This window comes from Oncorhynchus mykiss, chromosome 16 (genome assembly GCF_013265735.2).
Source record: "Oncorhynchus mykiss isolate Arlee chromosome 16, USDA_OmykA_1.1, whole genome shotgun sequence".
In the NCBI taxonomy this organism is placed as follows: Eukaryota; Metazoa; Chordata; class Actinopteri; order Salmoniformes; family Salmonidae; genus Oncorhynchus; species Oncorhynchus mykiss.
Window position 1 is genome coordinate 30,983,371 of NC_048580.1, and position 26,688 is coordinate 31,010,058.

The 26,688-nt window shown below is 41.9% G+C and overlaps 1 protein-coding gene across 7 annotated transcripts in view; it reads right to left on the bottom strand.

The window, feature by feature from the left end:
- LOC110491806 (fibroblast growth factor receptor 2) overlaps nt 1–26,688 on the bottom strand; it is a 94,711-nt gene that overhangs the window by 58,766 nt on the left and 9,257 nt on the right. For 4 of the 7 annotated variants that reach the window (XM_021565573.2, XM_021565571.2, XM_021565570.2 and 1 more), the window contains exons 3-4: nt 10,502–10,771; nt 1,349–1,423 (exon numbers count right to left, since the gene is read on the bottom strand). The exons of 1 other annotated variant lie outside the window; for it this stretch is intronic. In XM_021565573.2, coding sequence (XP_021421248.1) covers nt 1,349–1,423; nt 10,502–10,771 — 345 coding nt within the window. The remainder of the gene's footprint in view (nt 1–1,348; nt 1,424–10,501; nt 10,772–26,688) is intronic. 2 more of the 7 variants (XM_036946710.1, XM_021565574.2) reach the window with 2 other exon arrangements.

Consider the following 26,688-nt stretch of genomic DNA (forward strand, 5'->3'; position numbering starts at 1 on the left):
CCCCACATCCACTCTGACCTCCCCCTGACGCCAAAGCTGCCCCGAAAAAACAAAGCCTTCTCCATGATCCTTCCATATGCCTTGCTCGTCTCCTCCAATCACAGCCAACCTCCGCTGACGCTGGGTAGGGGGTACATCTTCACCCATAACTTTTTCTCCCAGTGTTTTAGGGGGGGCCTGGTTGTGACTGTGTTGTTGTTCAATCTCTTTTTAAGAAAGTGGAATCAAAGTGTACAGAGTACGAGCTGAGACAGACACTGAAACCTAACCCATTGGGCATTAGAACGGCCCCAAGCACAATGCTCAGACCCCCCCTTCTCCTTCCTTCTTTCCCAAAAAAGCCTCCACAACACCCCTCCAAAAGTGGGCCGGGGGCCAGCGCTCTACAGTGTTAGCATACACAGAGAAGTGCTGGTGCTGATCCAAACCAGAACGCTGTAGTTAAAAGGCCTCAACCGTCCCCTATTTTTTCTCTTCCGCCTCTCTTTTTTAATATTCCGGTTTTGAATTCTTAGAAAAAAAACACCAGGAGAAAATTCAACCGAGCTGCCAGAACAGTTTTTACTTTGCTTTCAATCAGCTTATTACCACCAGAAACATTTTTTCCCCCTTCTCTCTATTTTCCTCTCCTTACAGAGTTCCTAGATTACATATTTAATGGATTTCAGGCAATTATAGTCGGTGCAAAGTGGGGGAGTTGAACCCACTGTGAGGGACGGTGCGTGTTTAAATTTTAACAAGATATGGAAGCCTTCAGCCTGTGACACACACACAGAGCCCATCTCCCATCAGGTCCCTAACCCAGTCCAGATGGGAGCATTCCATAATGGATGAGTCCAGCTGACTCGCTCCTTGGGGCCTGACTACCTGAGAGATGCAGGCTACAGGAGGAATGTTAGGAATTCCTCTTCCCTGGAGCGCCTAAAAGGCCTGGGAGAGATAGGCTTACAAACATCACACACACATATACACATTCCCAGCACACACTCTCAGACTTACTACATATACAGGAATGCTACAGTACAGCTGAGATCTCATTGCAGATTTGAACTAATGAAACTAAGAGATTTAGTAACACTGTGCACACAACACACAAAAAGACAAACATTTAGGAGTATAGTAACTTTGGTCATGACGGCATTTGACCTGATGGTCGAAAGGCCAAGCCATGTCCTTCAGATCCACAACAGTGTTATTATATAACAATGCAGGTAAAAACAACCCCAAAAAACAACAACTTATTTGCTGAGTTCACATATTGCCTCAATGCCCCCACTACAGAAGACAACGGTCACTGCCTCTCCTGCCCTGTTCCCACACTGTCTCACAATACTATGCCCATACTCACTTATCTGCTCTCCGTCCACCCCCACGTCCTCTGATCGCTCTGTGTCGTCCTCATCGTCCCCAGACGAGATGGCATCTGTAGAGATGACCACGGTTATTTCCTACCATCTCTGCCACCTCTCAACACAGCTCCAGCCATACACATACACTGCTACACACACACACACACACACACACACACACACACACACACACACACACACACACACACACACACACACACACACACACACACACACACACACACACACACACACACACACACACACACACGTGTTTAGGTGAGGTGGCAGAATCAGGTGATGTAATATTGACGTTTACACTGTTCACAAAATCACTAATCATATGCAATCAAGAACAGCATGAGAGTCACTGACGTTTGTAAGAAAAGTTGAATAACTACAACTACATGACCATTCCACAACCCTTCCATGGCCATTCCCCAACTACCACCCTATTAAAAAAGCATCACAACCTCAAAAGATCAGGGATGTAGTAGGCTGGACACATGAAATGTTTAATGCTTTTTTCTGATTAAAAACTAGTTCATTGCATCAGCCGTGTGCCCAGTTTCATAATATTACCATATGTCCCACCTGCTTGCCATAAGTTTGAAGTAATCATGAAAAAACAGGCATTATTTTTGGGGCATTTTTCACCCTGCCAGCTCCTATATTAGCTATATTGTGCCCCGTGGTACCAACTCGCCTTCCGAACGTTCTGTTCCCAGCCTATAGTGCTACGTCACAATGCCTGCTTTGCTATTGTTGGCAATGAGACCTGCCCACGTTTCTGGTAGTTAAAATGTAAACAACAAAAAATTACTCATGGAACTGAGGTCGTCCCATTGTTTCAAATCGGGAAATATAGGTATGTCTGTCTATTTCGACAAATATCTCAATGTGTATATTTAGATTTATTTTAATTGGACACCCATTTTAAATCATGAGAATCTCCTCTTTCTAATTATGTAAGGCTGGGCAGTGTATTCCGTTGTCATCAAACGCTTGCCCCGAAATACCTTTTGTCCTTGGAATGCTGAGCTCCGCCCATTGTTTTCCTACGGAGAGGCATGTTGGTACATTGGGTCAAATATCTCGCAATGTGTATATTTCTATTTTTTTTATCAGGATAATCTCATCTTTCTAATTATGTAAGGCTGGGCAGTGTATTCCGTTGTCATGAAACGCTAGACCAGAAAGTCAGAAGTTGCAATTTTTTCCCCGACATCCTCATTATGTAGACATAAGCACACTTGGCACTTTTGAGGTGCAGATGTTTACTTTCTACACAACTTGGTATTTTTCAGTTTCGTCATAAGAACAGATTGTAGTAGTAGTAATAAAAAAGTGGTGCAGTGGTCTAAAGCACTGCATTGCAATTCTAGCTGTGTCACCAGAGATTCTGGGTTTGAGTCAAGGCTCTGTCGCAGCCAGCTGTGACCGGGAGACCCACTGGGCGGAGCACAATTGGCCCGGCATCCTCTGGGTTAGGGGAGGGTTTGGCCAGCAGTGATGTCCTTATCCCATCATGCACTAGTGACTCCTGTGGCGGCCGGGTGCAGTGCACGCTGACACGGTCGCCAGGTGTACGGTGTTTCCTCCGACACATTGGTGCGGCTGGATTCCGGGTTAACCTCTTGAAACTCTGGGGGCGGTATTTCATTTTTGGATAAAAAACGTTCCCGTTTTAAACGGGATATTTTGTCACGACAAGATGCTAGACTATGCATATAATTGACAGCTTTGGATAGAAAACTGACGTTTCCAAAACTGCAAAGATATTGTCTGTGAGTATAACAGAACTGATGTTACAGGCGAAACCCAGATAAAAATCCAACCAGGAAGTGCCCCATATTTTGAAAGCGCTGCATGCCAATGACTCCTTATATGGCTGTGAATGGGCTACAAATGAGCTTATGCTTTCTACGTATTCCCCAAGGTGTCTACAGCATTGTGACGTATTTTTACGCATTTATGTTGAAGAATAGCCGTAAGAGGCTACATTGAGCAAGTGGTCACATGATGGCTCCCGCAGAAAATCTTGCGTAAAGTACAGAGGTAGCCATTATTCCAATCGCTTCTAATGAGAAACCAATTGTCTTGGTGGATATATTATCGAATAGATATGTGAAAAACACCTTGAGGATTGATTCTAAACAACGTTTGCCATGTTTCTGTCAATATTATGGAGCTAATTTTGAAAAAAGTTTGGCGTTGTAGTGACCGCATTTTCCGGTCGATTTCTCAGCCAAACGTGAAGAACAAACGGAGCTATTTCGCCTACAAAAATAATATTTTTGGAAAAAAGAAACATTTGCTATCTAACTGGGAGTCTCGTGAGTGAAAACATCTGAAGTTCTTCAAAGGTAAATTATTTAATTTGATTGCTTTTCTTATTTTCGTGAAAATGTTGCCTGCTGCTAGCAGGGCATAATGCTATGCTAGGCTATGATAAACTTACACAAATGCTTGTCTAGCTTTGGCTGTAAAGCACATTTTGAAAATCTGAGATGACAGGGTGATTAACAAAAGGCTAAGCTGTGTTCCAATATATTTCACTTGTGATTTTCATGAATAGGAAGATTTTCTAGGAAGATTTATGTCTGTTGCGTTATGCTAATTATTGTCAGATGATGATAACGATCCCGTTCACGGGCTGGGCGTCACTACAGGTTAAGTGGGCATTGTGTCAAGAAGCAGTGCGGCTTGGTTGGGTTGCGATTCGGAGGACGCACGGCTCTTGACCCTTCGCCTCTCCCGAGTCCGTATGGGAGTTGCAGCAATGAGACAAGATGGCAACTACCAATTGGATAAAACGAAAATGGGGGGTGATATGTGTGAGTGTTTAAAACTGTACCTATCTCGGAATATGTTTGTTTGTAATAATTTTACATGTACAGTACTGACATAGTTAATATCTTTACCATGATTTATTTATTTCTGTCACACCCTGATCAGTTTTACCTGTCCTTGTTATTATCTCCACCCCCTCCAGGTGTTGCTTCTTTTCCCCAGTGTATCTATTCCTGTGTTTCCTGTCTCTCTGTGCAAGTTCGTCTTGCATGTTTAGTCAATACTCCTTTTTCTAGTCTCTTTTTGATAGTCCTTTCAATTTTGACCCCTGCCTGACTCTGGACTTGTTTCCCTCCTGCCTGATCATCCTGCCTGGCCTGACCTTGATTCTGCCCTTCAGTACCTTTTGGACTCTGTACTGGTTTTGACCCTCTTGCCTGTCCACAACCATTCTCTTGCCTTCCCCTATTGGATTAATAAATATTGTAAGACTCGAACCATCTGCCTCCTGTGTCAGTATTTTCTGTATAAAAAGAACAAGCCCATGATTAACATATTTCCCAACATGCTCTATTGCAAGTTGATTTTAATAATTGATTGCTTCAATATCTGTGTTTTTGCATGTATATTGATTGGTTGATGAATCCCATACAGCCCCAGTCAAAAGTTTAGACAAACCTACTCATTCAAGGGTTTTTCTTTATTATCACTATTTTCTACATTGTAGAATAATAGTGAAGACATCAAAACTATGAAATAACACATAGAATCATGTAGTAACCAAAAGAGTGTTAAACAAATCAAAATGTATGTTATATTTGAGATTCTTCAAACTAGCCACCCTTTGCCTTGATGACAGCTTTGCACAATCTTGGCATTCTCTTAACCTCTCTGGGATATCAGTGAAAATGCAGAGCGCCAAATTCAAATGAATTACTATAAAAATCTAACTTTCATGAAATCACACATGTAAGATACCAAATTAAAGCTACACGTGTTGTGAATCCAGCCAACATGTCAGATTTCAAAAAGGCTTTTAGGCGAAAGCAAACAATGCTATTATCTGAGGGTAGCACCTCCGTAAACAAAGAGAGAACACATATTTCAACCCTGCAGGCGCGACACAAAACGCAGAAATAAAAATATAAATCATGCCTTACTTTTGATGAGCTTCTTTTGTTGGCACTCCAATATGTCCCATAAATATCACAAATGGTCCTTTTGTTCGATTAATTCTGTCGATATATATCCAAAACGTCCATTTATTTGGCGCATTTCATCCAGAAAAACACTGGTTCCAACTTGAGCAACGTGACTACAACATATCTCAACTTTAGGTATTTTTTAAAGTAAATAATTGATCAAATTGAAGACAGGATGATCTGTGTTCAATACCGGAAGAAAACAAACTGACGCTACCTTTCTGGTCACGCGCCTCTAACAAACAGTACACTTGAAGTGAACCTCGTTTTGAACAGAGCTACTTCTTCATTACACAAAGGAAAAACCTCAACCAATTTCTAAAGACTGGAGACATCCAGTGGAAGCGGTAGGAACAGCAAGAAGGTCCCTTAGAAATCTGGATTCCCAATGAAACCCATTGAAAAGAGTGACCTCAAAAACAAAAAAAAACCTGAATGGTTTTTCCTCTGGGTTTCGCCTGCTACATAAGTCCTGTTATACTCACAGACATGATGCAAACAGTTTTAGAAACTTCAGATTATTTTCTATCCAAATCTACTAATAATGTGCATATCTTATCTTCTGGGGATGAGTAGCAGGCAGTTGAATTTGGGCATGTATTTCATCCGGATGTGAAAATACTGCCCCCTGTCACCAAGAAGTTAACCAGCTTCATGAGGTTGTCACCTGGAATGCAAAAGTTAATTTGTGAAATGTATTTCCTTTTTAATGCGTTTGAGCCAATCAGTTGCATTGTGACAATGTAGTGGTGGTATACAGAATGTGGTAAAAGACCAAGTCCACAGTATGGAAAGAACGAACAGCTCAAATAAGCAAAGAGAAACGACAGTCCATCATTACTTTAAGACATTAAGGTCAGTCAATACGGAAAATGTCAAGAACTTTGAAAGTTTCTTCAAGTGCAGTCGCAAAAACCATCAAATGCTATGATGAAACTGACTCTCATGAGAACCGCCACAGGAAAGGAAGAGCCAGAGTCACCTCTGCTGCAGAGGATAAGTTCATTAGAGTTACCAGCCTCAGAAATTGCAGCCCTAATTAATGTTTCACATAGTTCAAGTAACAGACACATCTCAACATCAACTGTTCAGAGGAGACTACGTGAATCAGGCATTCATGGTCGAATTACTGCAAAGAAACCACTACTTAAGGACACCAATAAGAAAAAGAGACTTGCTTGGGCCAAGAAACATGAGCAATGGACATGAGACCGGTGGGAAATCTGTCCTTTTGTCTGATAAGTCTACATTTTAGGTTTTGGTTCCAACCGCCGTGTCTTTGTAAGACGCAGAGTAGGTGAACGAATGATCTCCGCATTTGTGGTTCCCACCGTGAAGCCTGGAGGAGGTGTGATGGTGTGAGGGTGCTTTGCTGGTGACACTGTCTGTGATTGATTTAGAATTCAAGGCACACTTAACCAGCATGGTTACCACAGCATTCTGTACCGATGAGCCATCCCATCTGGTTTGCGCTAGGTGGCACTATCATTTGTTTTTCAACAGGACAATAGCCCAATACACACCTCCAGGCTGTGTAAGGGTTATTTGACATAGAAGGAGAGTGAAGGAGTGCTGCATCAGATGGACTTTCCTACACAATCACCTGACCTGAACCCAATTTAGATGGTTTGGAAAAGCAGCCAACAAGTGATCAGCATATGTGTGAACTCCTTCAAGATTGTTTGAAAAGCATTCCTCATAAAGCTGGTTGAGAGAATGCCAAGAGTGTGCAAAGCTGTCATCAATTTCCACAAATGAACTTTTAACAAGGCACACCTGTTAATTGAAATGCATTCCAGGTGACTACCTCATGAAGCTGGTTGAGAGAATGTCAAAAGTATTTCCAAGCTGTCATCAGGGCAAAGGGTGGCTACTTTGAAGAATCTCAAATCTAAAATATATTTTGATTTGTTCAACACTTTTTTAGTTACTACATGATTGTGTACATATGTGTTATTTCATAGTTTAGTAGTTGGACATAATATACCAGTGAGATGGTTCCAGTTTTAATGATTTAGGTAGCATCAATAATCAATGTTTAGGGATGAATACCAGGAAACAGGTTAGCAAGATTTACCGCCCAAACCCACTCCCTTTTCCCAGGATAAATAACTGCGAGAAACTGGTAAATTATTATAAATGATTTCTATCAACAGCATGACTTCAAATGGAACTGCTAAATTATGTGATGTCTAAATCTGGCTTCTCTATGGCCTTCTCTCTGCTATCTGCATGATCAATCATCAACGATCAGGGTGGGGACAGACAGCGCATCTCAGTAGGAGCATAGCTCAAAATGCATGTAACTTTTTTTCTTGTGACAGGGGGCTGTAGTGGAGCAGGTTGAGAGCTTCAAGTTCCTTGGTGTCCACATCAACAACAAACTAGAATTATCCAAACACACCAAGACAGTCGTAAGAGGGCACAACAATGCCTATTCCCCCTCAGGAAACTAAAAACTATTTGGCATGGGTCTTCAGATCCTCAAAAGGTTCTACAGCTGCAACATCGAGAGAATCCTGACTGGTTGCATCACTGCCTGGTACGGCAATTGCTTGGGCTCCGACCGCAAGGCACTACAGAGGGTAGGCCCAGTACATCTCTGAGGCTAAGCTGCCTACCATCCAGGACCTCTACGCCAGGCAGTGTCAGAGGAAGGCCCTAAAAATTGTCAAAGACTCCAGCCACCCCAGTAATAGACTGTTCTCTCTACTACCGCATAGCAAGCGGTACCGGAGTGCCAAGTCTAGGACAAAAAGGCTTCAACAGTTTTTACCCCCAAGCCAAAAGACTCCTGAACAGGTAATCAAATGGCTACCTGGACTTGGTTTCAACAGCCTTGGTTTCTCAAATGACTGCCTCGCCTGGTTCACCAACTACTTCTCAGACAGAGTTCAGTTTGTCAAATCGGAGGGCCTGTTGTCCAGACCTCTGGCAGTCTCTATGGGGGTGCCACAGGGTTCAAATCTCAGGCCGACTCTTTTCTCTGTATACATCAATGATGTCGCTCTTGCTGCTGGTGAATCTCTGATCCACCTCTACGTGGAAGACACCATTCTGTAACCTTCTGGCCCTTCTTTGGACACTGTTAACTAACCTCGAGACGAACTTCAATGCCATACAACTCTCCTTCCATAGCTCCAACTGCTCTTAAATGCAAGTAAAACTAAATGCATGCTCTTCAACCGATCGCTGCCCACACCTGCCCACCCACCCAGCATCACTACTCTGGACAACTACAAATACCTAGGTGTCTGGTTAGACTGTAAACTCTCCTTCCAGACTCACATTAAGCATCTCCAATCCCAAATTAAATCTAGAATTGGCTTCCTATTTTGCAACAAAGCATCCTTCACTCATGCTGCCAAACATACCCTCGTAAAACTGACTATCCTACCGATTCTTGACTTCGGCAATGTCATTTACAAAATAGCCTCCCAACACGCTACTCAACAAATTGGATGCAGTCGATCACAGTGCCATCCGTTTTGTCACCAAAGCCTCATATACTACCCACCACTGCGACCTGTATGCTCTCATTGGCTGGCCCTCGCTACATATTCGTCACCAAACCCGTTTCCAGGTCATCTATAAGTATTTTCTAGGTAAAGCCCCGCCTTATCTCAGCTCACTGGTCACCATAGCAGCACCCACCCGTAGCACGTGCTCCAGCAGGTATATTTCACTGGTCACCCCCGAAGTCAATTCCTACTTTGGCTGCTTTTCCTTCCAGTTCTCTGCTGCCAATTACTGGAACGAATTGCAAAAATCACTGAAGCTGGAGACTCATCTCCCTCTCTAACTTTAAGCACAAGCTGTCAGAACAGCTCACAGATCACTTGCACATAGCCCATCTGTAAATAGCCCATCTGTAAATAGCCCATCCAACTACCTCATCCCCATACTGTTATAATTGTTTTGCTCCTTTGCACCCCAGTATCTCTACTTGCACATTCATCTTCTGCACATTATCACTCGTGTTTAAATGCTAAATTGTAATTATTTCGCCACTATGGCCTATTTATTGCCTTACCTCCCTAATCTTACTTCATTTGCACACACTAAATATAGACTTTTGTATTGTGTTATTGATTATATGTTTGTTTATTCCATGAGTAACTCTGTGTTGTTGTTTGTGTCGCACTGCTTTGCTTTATCTTCGCCAGGTCGCAGTTGTAAATGAGAACTTGTTCTCAACTAGCCTAGCTGGTTAAATAAAGGCTAAATAAAAAATAAATACAAATAAAATGTCTTTAATGTAGGGCTCATAAAATGTCTAATGTAGGGCTCAGGTAGTATCAGGCTTGAAATGTCATGCTGATCAAAGCTCTAATCAAACCCAGACATATTTATATGGTTTAAATGCTTTAGAATGACACTTCCGGTTTTGGCAGGAAACACCAGGTCACCCGGAAGAAAACTGATTTATTCTTGGGATGGAACATTTGTAAAATAACGGGGAAAATATGAAACCCTAATTTACGCCACCCTGGCTGTCATTCCAAATGCAGGTTGCAGGTGATTAAAATGTCCAATTGTTGGGTAGCCTCACTCACTGGCTGGATTCCAATAGGAATTACACATCACTTTGCAAGCCAGCATAATGTGACTAACAACTAACAATGTGACTGTAAATCAGGAGTTTCCATTCGCTGTGTTAGGATATCACTAGGCCCTGAAAGAAATGCCTTATGATATACTGTATTGTCATGAAAAAAATATGCAAATAATGGTAGAACCGTTCATGGAGGGTTCTAGGAAGAACCTATAGAGGATAAAAGGGTTCTTGGTAGAATTATTTGTAGAGGGTTCTACGAAGAACCCTTTATAGGGAATCCTAGCTATTACACTTTACAGAGAGTTCTATGAAGAACCCTTCATATAGGATTCTAGGTAGAGCCTTCGGCAAAGGGTTCTACCTAGCACCAAAAGGGTTCCCCTATGGAGACAAACCGAAGAACCCTATATGGTTCTACTTAGCACCTTTTTTTCTAAGAGTGTAGGACCTACACTATGACCAACTCTACCTTTGTCTGTCCCTGTCCTGCCCTTGCAGGCTGGTTGGCTGGCTCGTTTCTCCCAGCCCTGGCTTTTTGGTTGCTCCCTGCCCTGACTGGTTATCCCCTGTCCTGCTTCCTGCCTGGCTCCCTGACTCACCTGTGACGTTCACTATGAAGCAGAGTGTGTCACTGCCCTGAGGGCCCACGGTGCTGCAAGCGTACAGGCCCGAGTCCTTGGGCGAGGCGTCGCGGATCTGCAGCACCTCCCGCTCTATCAGGGTGCGGTTGTTGACCCCCAGAGAGGAACCATCCTTAGTCCAGGTGATGGTCCCCACCTCCCCGGGCAGAGGGCAGTTGAGCTTCAGCAATTCCCCCGGGTGCACCGAGCACACGGTGGGCTTAGAGATTTGGTATTTGGTCGGAGGCTCTGCAGAGCAAAGAAAAGGGAGGGGGAGGCCGAGGAGGGGTGTGCACAGAAAGGAGGGAAGAAAGACAGGGAGAAAGGTGGAAGAGGAAGAAACAAGCAATAGTGTAAGAAATATTTTTTTAAACACCACATAACCCCATGGATGCACTTAAATCAATGTAAAGCCAAGAGGAGTGATACAGAGAGAGAGGAGGCCCAAACTGTTTAATCTTAAAACCATATATTAACATGACAACCCTCATTCAGGACACACCCTAAACATTATCTTTAGTGTTGGGTTGTGTTTTCATGCGTAAAGCATGCAGTTATGGCTCAAAGCAGAGGGTAGAGAGTGGACAGTGGCGTGGAGGTGGAGGCAGAGCCTGTGAGAATAACAACCAATCAGTGGACAGACAGATAAACAGACCCTCTCCCTTTCAGCACAAATACCAGCCAGTGTGAGTACAGCAGAGAAAGACAGGTACCTCCAAAATAACAAGATATACACTGAATAAAAATATGAACGCAACATGTAAAGTGTTGGTCCCATGTTTCATGAACTGAAATAAAAGATCCCAGAATTGATCCATACGAACAAAAAGCTAATTTCTCTAAAATGTTGTGCACAAATTTGTTTACATCCCTGTTAGTGAGTATTTATCCTTTGCCAAGATAATCCATCCACCTGACAGGTGTGGCATATCAAGAAGCTGATTGAACAGCATGATCATTACACCTTGTGCTCTGGAAAATAAAAAGCCACTAAAATGTGCAGTTTTGTCACAACACAATGAAACACATGTCTCAAGTTGAGGGAAAAAGAAATTGCCATGCTGACTGCAGGAATGTCCACCAGAGCTGTTGCCAGATAATTTAATGTTAATTTCTCTACCATAAGCCACCTCCAATATAGTTTTAGAGAATTTGGCAGTACGTCCAAACGGCAATTCCTGCAGAATTGTCTGAGACCAGCCACTCAGACAGCTGATGAAACTGTGGATTTAAAACTGATGAATTTCTGCACAAACTGTCTCAGGGAAGACTGCATGCTCATCATCTTCAGCAGGGTAGTGACCTGACTGCAGTTTGGCATCGTAACCGACTTCAGTGAGCAAATGCTCACCTTCGATGGCTACTGGCATGCTGGAGAAGTGTGCTCTTCACAGATGAATCCCTGTTTCAACTGTACCAGGCAGATGGCAGACAGCGTGTACTGTATGTTGTTGTGCGGGTTGCTGATGTCAACGTTGTGAACAGAGTGCCCCATGGTGGCGGTGGGGTTATGGTATTGACAGCAATTTGAATGCACAGAGGCGAGATCCTCAGGCCCATTTTTCGTGCCATGCAACCGCCGCCATCACCTCATGTTTCAGCAAGATAATGCTTGGCCCCATGTACACATTTCCTGGAAGCTGAAAATATCCCAGTTGTTTCATGGCCTGCCTACTCACCAACGTGTATGACAGCATGTTCCAGTTCCCGACAATACACAGCAACTTCGCACAGCCACTGAAGAGGAGTGGGACAACATTCCACAGGCACAATCAACAGCCTGATCAACTCTATGCGAAGGAGATGTGTTGAGCTCCTTGAGGCAAATGGTGGTCACACCAGATACTGACTGGTTTTCTGATCCACGCCCCTACCTTTTTTTAAATGTATCGGTGGCCAACAGATGCATATCTGTGTTCCCAGTCATGTGAAATCCATAGATTAGGGCCTAATGATTTTTTTTTTAAATTGAATGATTTCCTGATTGAACTGTAACTGAGTAAAATCTTTGAAATTGTTGCATGTTGCGTTTATATTTTTTTTCAGTGTATTTTTTCAATCCCCTACACCTATCAGAAAGAAAATCCAGACAGGAAAGGGTGAAAGCTGTTTTAGAGGGAGCACTCTTTCTTTTCCTGTCTTGTTTTTGGACAGTAAGACAGAAGACCTAACCAAAGGTTACTCTGTTTTCCAGCCCTCTCTCTCTACAACCATGGTAAATCTAGTCTCTAACCTCTGCCTTGATTTGACACACTCAGTCTACAGATTTCAACACTTCATTACAAAAACAAACCCTGGCAGAGGTGCAAGATTTTTGGATTGTTTATTGCAATATTGTGTGTGCGCTTGTTTTCCATAAAATAAATATTGTACGTGGCTAACGTGTCTTAGACAGTCCACATTTGGCTGACTGTACCGTAATAATTAGAGGCATAGTACAGAGGCACTCCCAACCGTTCCTGTATCTCAGCAAACCTCCCTAAGTACATTCCACCTTCATTGTGTGTGTTACATTAACTCCCACCCCTGAGCAGGAAGAGAAAGTTAATGCCACTTGCAGGCAGCCGGCCATGCCAGAACGTGTGTGCTCTAAGCGCTCCCTCCGGGCACATTGCCCCACACAGGTATAGTTCCGGTACTGCGATATTCTTTTCCTCTTTCCTTCACTCCGGAAATAATTAAGCCATCCGTCTCCACCCACCACCCACTGTGCATGGTCTGAGGAGGAGTGTGTATGTTGATTGATGGGGGCTATATTCACCACCTTTGTTTATTTCTCTACATAGTTTTCCATACTACTTTAATTGCATTGTTATTGACTCTGCGTTTCCCTCCATTGTGTGATCAAAGCCTGTGGAAAGAGCTGTTCCTGTTGCCTTCCACTAGGCCTGATACAGGCCTGGCGCTCAGTTCGGGAGCGAGGCCTCTATCAACACAGGTGAGAGAGAAGGGGTGTACAGAAAGCTAATATACACAGAACTGAGAGGGGATGGCCATATACTATGACAGGCACCATCTATCACACACAGAATGGGGGGTGGGGCAGGACATTGTTAAATAACTCCAAATGGTGAACACTTGGAAAGGTATGCTTAAGTGTTACTTTGAGGTGTTGTATCTCTCTTCTCTGCTGTGTGTACATATGTCCATCTTCATCAATGTCTCTCCTCTCTCATTCTTCTCTTTCACCTCCTTTTCCTCCTCCAATGACTCTGTTGACCTGACCCTGACCCATCCCTAAACCTGTTGACACCTTCAGGATTCACAAATACTCATGGGAACCATGAGGCCAATCCCACTTACACCTCGAAACACACGCACTCCAAATTATCTAACCATAACCCACACAGCAGATTGTGGCCATGGACTTTGTTACAATGCAGCATCTCAGTGGAGGTTGAGGGTTTGAAAACTACCACTGCATACTTTTCAGCTCATCCTCCTCCCTCTACACCACAGGAGGATGTGTTCTGATATGAACTCATCTTCTACCTAGACACCTCTCTCCATACCTACCACAGTCAAATCTCCCTCCCATTCTCCCCATCAAAAAAATATAAAACACATTACAAATATTTTGCTGCGTTTCGTGAATGCAGATCAAAAATGCTTCTTATCGTGATTTCTGCACAGCATCAAACACATTTTTGCCTTCAGTTGCACTTCTCCACTTGGATGAGAATTCACGAATGGGCATTCTATCAAAATACAGCGCTCTGACTGATGTGTAGCTACTTCTCTTGTACTTTTCTTGGTGTAGCCAGCCTACTTTTCTCTGGTAAAATGCAAGATTAACTTTAAGCAAAACATTAGGAAATGTAGCTGGTTGCATTCTTTTTATGATAAACATTAGAAATATGATGGCCATGCATAGTTTTTTCATTGTCTCATTTACTAGTGTGGCTGTCAGCCAAATAGTGTTGCACTTCTGTTGTCATCTGACGACAATGAAGCTATTTTCTGCGGAATGTGTTGCTCTAATGTATTTTCTGTGAAGGAAAACTATAGTTGCACATCCGATAACTATTGAAGCAAAAAAAACACAACTTTACTTTCAATATAAAACGCTTTCTCCTGTTGTGCTATTTACAAACATGTGACTAGCTCAACTGCTCTGGGGAACTACGGTAAGCTTCATAATGCAAAATAATGTGACATGTGAAATGAAGAACACAATCTGTTTTATCTCCTAACCTATTGCACAAGTTGACTGCCGATATTTAGCTACAAATATAAACATGTATTGAAAAACATTTCAAAGGTATTGACGGTACTGAAAAACCATCCCATGGCTATTTCCAAATACCCCGGTATACGGTATACTGCCCAAGCTTACTACCAGCCTACCTGTCAAGAGATGAGTCTCAGCTAAACCCTGCTTATACGACCCCTTGACATGTTGAGGTTTGACATTTTTCTGACTCTTGCCGTTTGATAATCCGACGATTCCAGACGTCATTCATATTTGGATATGCACACATACATGAACAAATAGAGATATTCTTATTATTATCATTTCAGCAAGCTAGCTAGCTTTCAATTAATTATCTAAATTGCACATCTATATATCAATGCATTATCTAAATTACGGGCGCAAATTCGCCATAGAAATAGAAAGAATATAAACTCTGGTAATATGGATAGCCTAACTATTGAACGGTTTGAGCATGTATACAAATTTGCCTAAAACTTTAGTGGTCAAACCCTTTCATCTTGGGGTGACGGGGGGAACGGGGTTCTAAAATGCAATACTAGCACACAATTTTAGCATTTATATGACAAAGCGGTGCAGGTTTCTCAAAGCAACGTTTGAGGATTTTACATTTTGTGGTCATCATCTTCAAAGTTTTTGCGCGGGTCACAAAAAGCTAAATTAACATGACACAAGCTGAAATAAATGTAAAAGGCTTTGAATATAGAAAGATTGGTATATGCTCAGTGCTCCGTTAACATTTCACAGAGATACGCTTGTTTTTGTGAGACATTAAAGCGTATACTAAAATATGAAAATACTAAGTAATGTCTCATATACAGTGGGGCAAAAAAGTATTTAGTCAGCCACCAATTGTGCAAGTTCTACCACTTAAAAATATGAGAGAGGCCTGTAATTTTCATCATAGGTACACTTCAACTATGACAGACAAAATGAGGGAAAAAAATCCAGAAAATCACATGGAAATGAATTTATTTGCAAATTATGGTGGAAAATAAGTATTTGGTCACCTACAAACAAGCAAGATTTCTGGCTCTCAGACCTGTAACTTCTTCTTTAAGAGGCTCCTCTGTCCTCCACTCGTTACCTGAATTAATGGCACCTGTTTGAACTTGTTATCAGTATAAAAGACACCTGTCCACAACCTCAAACAGTCACACTACAAACTCCACTATGGCCAAGACCAAAGAGCTGTCAAAGGACACCAGAAACAAAATTGTAGACCTGCACCAGGCTGGGAAGACTGAATCTGCAATAGGTAAGCAGCTTGGTTTGAAGAAATCAACTGTGGGAGCAATTATTAGGAAATGGAAGACATACAAGACCACTGATAATCTCCCTCGATCTGGGGCTCCACGCAAAATCTCACTTCGTGGGGTCAAGATGATCACAAGAACGGTGAGCAAAAATCCCAGAACCACACGGGGGGACCTAGTGAATGACCTGCAGAGAGCTGGGACCAAAGTAACAAAGCCTACCATCAGTAACACACTACGCCGCCAGGGACTCAAATCCTGCAGTGCCAGACGTGTCCCCCTTCTTAAGCCAGTACATGTCCAGGCCCATCTGAAGTTTGCTAGAGAGCATTTGGATGATCCAGAAGAAGATTGGGAGAATGTCATATGGTCAGATGAAACCAAAATAGAACATTTGGTAAAAACTCAACTCTTCGTGTTTGGAGTACAAAGAATGCTGAGTTGCATCCAAAGAACACCATACCTACTGTGAAGCATGGGGTTGGAAACATCATGCTTTGGGGCTGTTTTTCTGCAAAGGAACCAGGACGACTGATCCGTGTAAAGGAAAGAATGAATGGGGCCATGTATCGTGAGATTTTGCGTGAAAACCTCCTTCCATCAGCAAGGGCATTGAAGATGAAATGTGGCTGGGTCTTTCAGCATGACAATGATCCCAAACACACTGCCCGGGCAACGAAGGAGTGGCTTCGTAAGAAGCATTTCACGGTCCTGGAGTGGCCTAGCCAGTCTCCAGATCTCAACCCCAATAGAAAATCTTTGGAGGGAGTTGAAAGTCTGTGTTGCCCAGCAACAGCCCCAAAACATCACTGCTCTAGAGGAGATCTGCATGGAGGAATGGGCCAAAATACCAGCAACAGTGTGTGAAAACCTTGTGAAGACTTACAGAAAACGTTTGACCTCTGTCATTGCCAACAAAGGGTATATAACAAAGTATTGAGATAAACTTTTGTTATTGACCAAATACTTATTTTCCACCAGAATTTGCAAATAAATTCATAAAAAATCCTACAATGTGATTTTCTGGAGAAAAAAAATCTCATTTTGTCTGTCATAGTTGAAGTGTACCTATGATGAAAATTACAGGCCTCTCATCTTTTTAAGTTGGAGAACTTGCACAATTGGTGGCTGACTAAATACTTTTTTGCCCCACTGTATATAGACCAGGGATGAAAACTGGTGAGGGCCCAAATAGGTGACACTTTTTTTGTTGCCCTGAAACATGCAAAAAATCCCTGCTAGGGGGAAATACAGGTTTTAACTAATTAAACAACAAAGAATATGATCTACATGCTCAGTCTGCGTGTAAAATAAAAAGTTGATAAAGTGAACCTATCTCACAGCTAAAAAATGTAAAGAACACAATCCAATGTTATTTGTTGCCTAGACTTTACTACAAATGACACTTAAGTATTGAGAAAAAACAATACACTATTATTGCAGTTAGCCATAACAGCCTTCATACAGTTGAAGTCGGAAGTTCACATACTTGGAGGTTGGAATCATTAAAACTCGTTTTTCAACCACTCCACAAATTTCTTGTTAACAAACGACAGTTTTGTCAAGTCGGTTAGGACATCTACTTTGTGCATGACACAAGTCATTTTTCCAACAATTGTTACCAGACAGATTATTTCACTTATAATTCACTGTATCACAATTCCAGTGGGTCAAACGTTTACATACACTAAATTGACTGTGCCTTTAAACAGCTTGGAAAATTCCTGACAATTATGTCATGGCTTTAGAAGCTTCTGATAGGCTAATTGACATAATCTTAGTCAATTGGAGGTGTACCTGTGGATGTATTTCAAGGCCTACCTTCAAACTCAGTGCCTCTTTGCTCATGGGAAAATCAAAAGAAATCAGCCAAGACCTCAGGAAAAAAATGTGGACCTCCACAAGTCTGGCTCATTCTTGGGAGCAATTTCCAAACGCTTAAAGGTACCACGTTCATCTGTACAAACAATATTACGCAAGTATAAACACCATGGGACCACGCAGCTGTCATACCGCTGAGGAAGGAGACACATTCTGTCTCCTAGAGTTAAACATAATACGGTGCAAATCAATCCCAGAACAACAGCAAAGGATTTAGTGAAGATGCTGGAGGAAACAGGTACAAAAGTATCTATATCCACAGTAAAATTAGTTCTATATCGACATAACCTGAAAGGCTGCTCAGCAAGGAAGAAGCCACTGTTTCAAAACCACCATAAAAAAAGCCAGACTACGGTTTGCAACTGCAGATGGGGACAAAGATCGTACTTTTTGGAGAAATGTCCTCTGGTCTGATGAAACAAAAATAGAACTGTTTGGCCATAATGACCATCTTTATGTTTAGAGGGAAAAGGGGGATGGTTACAAGCCGAAGAACACCATCCCAACTGTGAAGCACGGGGGTGGCAGCATCATGTTGTGGGGGTGCTTTGCTGCAGGAGGGACTGGTGCATTTCACAAAATAGATGGTATCATGAGGTAGGAAAATTATGTGGATATATTGAAGAAACATCTCAAGACATCAGTCAGGAAGTTAAAGCTTCGTCACAAATGGGTCTTCCAAACGGACAATGACCCCAAGCATACTTCCAAAGTTGAAAAATGGCTTAAGGACAACAAAGTCTATTGGAGGGGCCATCACAAAGCCTTGACCTGAGTCCTATTGAACATTTGTGGGCAGAACTGAAAAAGTGTGTGAGAGCAAGGAGGCCTACAAACCTGACTCAGTAACACCAGCTCTGTCTGGAGGAATGGGACAGAATTCACACAACTTATTGTGGGAAGCTTGTGGAAGGCTCCCCAAAACATTTGACCCAAGTTAAACAATTTAAAGGCAATTCTACCAAATACTAATTGAGTATATGTCAACTTCTGACCCACTGGGAATGTGATGAAAGAAATAAAAGCTGAAATAAATCATTCTCTCCACTATTACTCCGACATTTCACATTCTTAAAATAAAGTGGTGATCCTAACTGACCTAAAACAGGGAATTTTTACTGGGATTAAATGTCAGGAATTGTGAAAGTTTAAATGTATTTGGCTAAGGTGTATGTAAACTTCTGACTTCAACTTCTAAATATTGCTCTTGGGAAAAAAACATCTTAAAGTAGAAAAAGACATTCTATTTCTGCTCTACTAGTGGCTACTATAGTAGACATCGATTAAGTACACAAGGCTACAGACAAGAAATGAGTGAGTTGCAAAATAGGAAATGAGTTGCAAAATAGGAAATATAGCTGCAAATTAAATGAAATGCAAATCAAATGAGTTGCAAAATAGGAAATATAGTCAAGACGTTGACAAGGTTATAAATAATGATTTTTAATTGAAATAATAATTGTGTCCTTCAAACTTTGCTTTCATCAAAGTATCCTACATTTGCATCAATTATGGCCTTGCAGACCTTTGACATCCTAGTTGTCAATTTGTTGAGGTAATCTGAAGAGATTTCACCTCATGCTTCCTGAAGCACCTCCCACAAGTTAGATTGGCTTGATGGGCACTTCTTACGGTCAAGCTGCTCCCACAACATCTCAATAGGGTTGAGATCCGGTGACTGTGCTGGCCACTACATTATAGACACAATACCAGCTGACTGCTTCTTCCCAAAATAGTTATTGCATAGTTTGGAGCTGTGCTTTGAGTCATTGTCCTGTTGTAGGAGGAAATTGGCTTCAATTAAGCTCCGTCCACAGGGTATGGCATGGCGTTGCAAGATGGAGTGATAGCCTTCCTTCTTCAAGATCTCTTTTACCCTGTACAAATCTCCCACTTTACCACCACCAAAGCATCCCCAGACCATCAGATTGCCTCCACCATGCTTGACAGATGTTGTCAAGCACTCTTCCAGCATTTTTAAAAATGATCTCAAACTTAGATTCTTAGTGTCTGTGTTCTTTTGCCCATCTTAATCTTTTCATTTTATTGGCTAGTCTGAGATATGGCATCCTGGAGTCGCCTCTTCACTGTTGATGTTGAGACGGGTGTTTTGCGGGTATTATTTAAAACTTCTTTGGGATCGGTGTCCCATCCACGGGACGGTTGAGCTGACGTAGGCTAATGCAATTAGCATGAGGTTGTAAGTAACAAGAACATTTCCCAGTACATAGACATATCTGATATTGGCAGAAAGATTAAATTCTTGTTGATCTAACTGCACTGTCCAATCTACAGTAGCTATTACAGTGAAAGAATACAATGCTATTGTTTGAGGAGAGCTTTGAACTTTTGAAAAGTTATTAATAAACAAATAGGCACATTTGGGCAGTCTTGGGCAATTTTGAACAGTCTAACGCTTTGCGCATACACTGCTGCCATCTAGTGGCCAAAATCTGGGCTGTCACTGGGCTGGAATAATACAATATGGCCTTCCTCTTGCATTTCAAAGATAAAGGTACAAAACAATACAAAAAAACTGTAGTTTTTTTCCTTGTATTATCTTTTATCAGATCTAATGTGTTATATTGTCCTACATTCCTTTCACATTTCCACAAACTTCAGTCTTTCCTTTCAAATGGTATCAAGAATATGCATATCCTTGCTTCAGGGCCTGAGCTAAAGTCAGTTAGATTTGGGTACACACACAATTTCTCAAATAGAAAAGCCATCATCTCTCAGAACATGAATAGACTGACAAGTTTCCGAAGAAAGTTCTTTGTTTCTGGCCATTTTGAGCCTGTAATCGAACCCACAACTGCTGATGCTCCAGATACTCAACTAGTCGAAGAAGGGCAGTTTTATTGCTTCTTTAATCAGGTTTCAGCTGTGCTAACATAATTGCAAAAGGGTTTTCTAGGATCAATTAGCCTTTTAAAATGATCAACTTGGATTAGCTTTAAACTATCAAAATAAAGAAAGTTGCACGCTCCATGTATAATCTCCCAGCAATTTAATTGGTATTAACCAACGTTTTGGCATAAACTGTGCATTCCTCACCCTGAGGAATATTCACCGTTAGTAAGCACCTCCACACAAACTATTTTTCTGGGTGTGCCCCAGCTCATTTAAAAATAAATGATGACTTGTGCTTACCTAAATCTTTGTGTTAACTTGCTGGGACAATTCAACAAATGACAGAGCACACCTTTCATTTACCATGCTGAGTATTGCTTTACGAAAGACTATTAAAGGTGGCAACTATAAAGCCGATACTCTACCAGATCTGGATCTCTTGTTCTTCTATTATTTCCCAGTATGACCAATTTCCCTAAAACAAATATGTAGTTCTGTGATTTGTAACACTGTTGTTTCAATGATGAGTCAGTGTAAGGACCGATCCTGGAGACGAGAAGCAAGTACATGGAGTGAACATTTAATGGAAAACGGACAAGAAACAAATGTAACGACATCGATACTGACACGGGGAACAAACTGAGGAGCAGACAGATATAGAGGGGCAATCAACAAAGTAAAGGAGTCCAGGTGAGTCCAATGAGTGCTGATGCACGTAATGGGCGGCCTCCAGCGCCAGAGAGGAGAAGCGGGAGCAGTAAATCATTAGTTCTGGTGGCAAAAATGTGCCAAATCCCATGGTTTTTAAGATGAGATCAACCAAACAGAATGTTTTATCGTTGTTTCACAGTCAATTTCAATGAGCATGTGAACATTCCAACATGTCTCAACCTTTCTTTATCAGCCTGCAAAGATTCTATTGAATAGACTACCATACAACACGATTTATAACATTTTGGGAGAATATATCAGATATCAATTTGATCAGGGGCTTGCAGGGAACAATATAATACCATCAAACCTTTGCCACCCCAAAGTGGCCAAACTTTTGCTCTGGCCCATGGACTGACTACAAGGATAAGTTTGATGTCGGACAATAACAATAGAATGGTCATCATGTAATGCATGCCAAAGACGGTAAGATGAAAGGCGACATTCATACTGGGAATTTGGTGGGACTTTTAAACACAAAGCCGAAATCATAACTAGGTCAGTTGACGGAAATAAATGTACAGGCTTTGTCACAGGCAATACCTTTCAGATATAGAAAAAAAGTAAGCAAAAAGTTTGAATGCTAAAGTTGGCTGGTTTTTGTCTCTCCCTCTCAATTCAACTCTCCCTCTCTCTCTGTGACAGTTATTATCAGCGTGGCTATCACTCCTCTCCTCTATTAATTCACACCATCCTGGCAAGAGGGAATTATGCTCTATGAGGGACTGTGGCAAGAGGCTGCAACCAATTCTCACACCAGAACACACTTGTCTATCTAGCTGCCTATCTTTCTCACTCCATCTGTCAAACTGTCTGTCATGTCTGTGAGCAGACTAAGCACCAACAGTAACATTATCTAAGGAGCATGAGTTGCGTACATAAAGAGCAGTGTGATCTTTCAAATATTTTTTTTTCTAAGTGTGTGATCATAAAAACAGGCACGCTGTAAAACTAGCTAGCTCTTCTCTGCCATTTCTCTCTCCTGTAGTTTAGTGAGAGGAGAGGAGTGAATAAAAAGGTTTGAGACAGTGACAGTCTGTGACACCTGATAGACATGCTGATAATAACTGTCACCGGGAGAAAGAGGGAGAAATATAAATTTCAAACAGAGATGAAAACCAGATAACTTTAGCATGAAAACTTTCTGCCAACATTTTTTGTTGCGTACATAAAGATGTGTGTGATCATAAAAACAGACACTGCAGTAACTATTTCTTATTTTAAGAACAAATTCTTATTTACAATGACGGCTGTGATTCCAAATTAAAAATAAATAAAATATAGGACAAAACACACATCACGACAAGAGAGACAACACTACATAAAGAGAGACCTAAGACAACAACATAGCAAGGCAGCAACACATGACAACACATCATGGTAGCGACACAACATAACATCAACATGGTAGCAGCACAAAACATGGTACAAACATTATTGGGCACAGACAACAGCACAAAGGGCAAGAAGGTAAAGACAACAATACATCACACAAAGCAGCCACAACAGTCAGTAAGTGTCCATGATTGAGTCTTTGAATGAAGAGATTGAGATAAAACTGTCCAGTTTTGTTTTGCAGCTTGTTCCAGTCGCTAGCTGCAGCAAACTGAAAAGAGGAGCGACCAAGGGATGTGTGTGCTTTGGGGGCCTTTAACAGAATGTGACTGGCAGAACAGGTGTTGTATGTGGAGGATGAGGCCTGCAGTAGATACCTCAGATAGGGGGAGTGAGGCCTAAGAGGGTTTTATAAATAAGCAACAAACAGTGGGTCTTGCGACAGGTATACAGAGATGACCAGTTTACAGAGGAGTGATGAGGAGCATATAAGGAGCATTGGTGGCCGAATGGTAAAGAACATCTAGCCGCTCGAGAGCACCCTTACCTGCCGATCAATAAATGATGTCTCCATAATCTAGCATGGTCATCTGAATCAGGGTTAGTTTGGCAGCTCGGGAGAAAGAGGAGCAATTACTTTAGCCTGCAGCTTTGACATGTGCTGAACTAGCTAACTCTTCTCTGCCATTTTTGTAACCTTTATTTAACTAGGCAAGTCAGTTAAGAACAAATTCTTATTTACAATGACGGCCTAAAAACAATGGGTTAAACTGCCTTGTCCAAGGGTAGAACAACATATTTTTACCTTGTCAGCTCAGGGATTTGATCTAGCAACCTTTCGGTTACTAGTCCAACACTACCTGCTGCCCCAAATGAGTGAGAGGAGAGGAGTGAAGAAAGAGGAGTGAGTGGGAGGACTAAAAGTCATAATAAACAAGTGTACACACACACATACATAAGCATGCACACACACCTCACAAGCTATACTATAGAATGCATACTCACCCCTCTTTCTGTGTCCACTCTCTGAACCATTCTTATTTCCCTCTCTCTAGTCTAATTCTCCATTATTTCCTTTCAAATTAAAATTCCATCAAGCTTTATTGTCATGACAATGCAGTGCTCTGCCAACTGCCTTCCAGTGGCGTCCATGGCAACGACCCTCCGGCCGAGCATTCGGTACCCGCCAGGCACACACACATACCACCACCAACCCTCATCAGACAGGTAGTGGAGGATTGACAAGAAGGCATTTTTTGCTGCATCGGCCAAGGGAAACAACAGTCCATATAACGTTAATACACTTCAAAAGCAGGTAGCCTAGTGGTTAGAGTGTGGGTCAGTAACTGAAAGGTTGCTGGACCGAATCCCTGAGCTGACATTTTTTTTTTAAATCTGTCATTTTGCCCCTGAACAAGGCAGTTAACCCACTGTTCCCCGGTAGTCTGTCATTGTAAATAAGAATTTGTTCTTAACTGACTTGCCTCATTAAATAAAGGTAAAACATTTTTTAACAGTAACTAGGCCTAATGGCAGGCAAGCAGGGGCCTATAAAAGTCCATTGCATAGAAGAAGCTATCAGTCTAACTGCATGCCACATTGTTTAGTGGGAGAGTTTAGCTTCATAGCCACTGACACACAAACAAACACAGAAACATGCACACACGCAGACATGCAGGCACATGCACGCTCACACGTACACACGCATGTAGAGATTCACACAAACACACAACATGTCATTAACAGACCAGAGGCAGGAAGGCTGATACTTTTACAACCTGGATAATTCTGTTGTTAAGATATCACTAAGTTTGAGTCCTATGACCACTATCTCTTCTCATGTAACCACCCACTTACATGCAATAACATCTGGTTCTTCTTATTCAAATTGAACGGGCCATCACTATGCAACTGAATAACTGAACATTGATTTTAGAGAGCAGTAGCAATCTTCTACTACTCCAAACTACTGTAGCACAGGGTATCAGAATGTTCCTCCCTGCTATACTAGCCTTACAGGTTGGAGTCCTACAGTATATCACTAGCTGAAAGGTCATTTTGCTATCATAATGAGTAGCAATCAATCAAAACGAATCACAATGGCGTGCTTTTCATGACAATAGCTTGACGTGTCCATGCATATTTACATTGACTTAGCCTGACTAACCCTCAGTGAGGACCATAGAAATATAATGAATATATTGTATTTTTTTTCAAGGTAATGGTTCCGTACTCCACACACAATTTTTTTTGTTTAAAGCTTCATTTTTTTATAAAAAATGTATCTCACTGCATCAGAGATAGCATGTAGGACCTTCGGAGTGAGATGGAGAACATTCGTCAACAGCTCATGCTCCCTATAAGAGCAAAGGGCTTAAATAAAAGTAAGTCAAGGGATACACAGACGTTTCATTTAAAAGCCTTCTTCAGTGGGAGGTAAAGAAACAAGCAGCAGAGCTATCATGGGTTCATTCCTCGTTCAAAGCAAGCGGTAACACTGATATGCAATCTATGACAATTACCACTCCCCTCCCAGAGAGGCAGAGAAAGACAGTGGTTTAGGCACTTGTGGCCCCAGGGAGCTCCGGGGTTCAGAGGGGGTGGGGCTAGGGAACACTACTGACAAGACAACCTCTGGGGGTAACTAAGAGAGGAAAAGAGACACCTCTTTTCATGTTCCTCTGTTTATGTCTGTACAGGTGATGGGCGGGACACTGCCGCAACCACAACCAATCATAGCAAGAGAGACGAATGATTCACTCTCATATGACCCCAATAGAAATAAGTTGTGCAATCTTTGGTGGTTTAAAATGTAGTGATTTACATTTTGTGTGGCTGGAATGTGTTTTCAAATGGCCAAATAAATCCAATGAAAAATACACAAATGCCAAAATAGATTCTACATTTACTGGTGCACACAATACACACACACACACACACACAACATCACCACCTTGGAATATTACCCCTGTGGTTGACCAGGGTCAGCTGACAAAAACTGATCTGGAATCAGATATTGGGGATGCTTTCTAAAACAAGCCTCCGACCCCTGCCCTGTTGATACCTCATCATGTGAACCCCCAGGTTCAGCCCACTTAATCCCCCGTCACATAACTTCCCAAATTCTCCGTAATCTCCCCTATCTGAAGGAAAAGTCAGGAAAAGTCCAATATGTGCAAATACTCTTAAAAAACGTTCCTGGGTCTCCCAAGTGTCGCAGTGGTCTAAGGCACTGCATCGCAGTGCTAACTGTGCCTCTTTGTGGCACCTGACCACATGACTGAACAGTAGTCAAGGTGCGACAAAACTAGAGCCTGTAGGACCTGCCTTGTTGATAGTGCTGTTAAGAAGGTAGAGTAGCGCTTTATTATGGACACACTTCTCCTCGTTGTAGTAGCTGACGTGTATAGTGTTGAGTTATCCGCATACATAGACACACTGGCTTTACTCAAATGCCAGTGGCATTTCGTAAGTAAAGATTGAAAAAAGTAAGGGGCCTAGACAGCTGCCCTGGGGAATTCCTGATTCTACCAGGATTATGTTGGAGAGGCTTTCATTAAGAACACCATCTGTGCTTTGTTAGACAGGTAACTCTTCATCGACAATATAGCAGGGGGAGTAAAGCCATAACACATACGTTTTTCAAGCAGCAGACTATGATTGATAATGTCAAAAGCAGCACTGAAGTCTAACAAAACAGCCCCCACAATATTTTTATCATCAAACCAATCATCAGTCATTTGTGTAAGTACTGTGCGTGTTGAATTGCCTTCCCTATAACTATGCTGAAAGTCTGTTGGCAATTTATTTACTGTAAAAAAGCATTGTATCTGGTCAAACACAGGTTTTCCAAAACTTTACTAAAGGTTGGTAACGGGCTGATTGGTCGGCTATTTGAGCCAGTAAAGGGGTTTTTA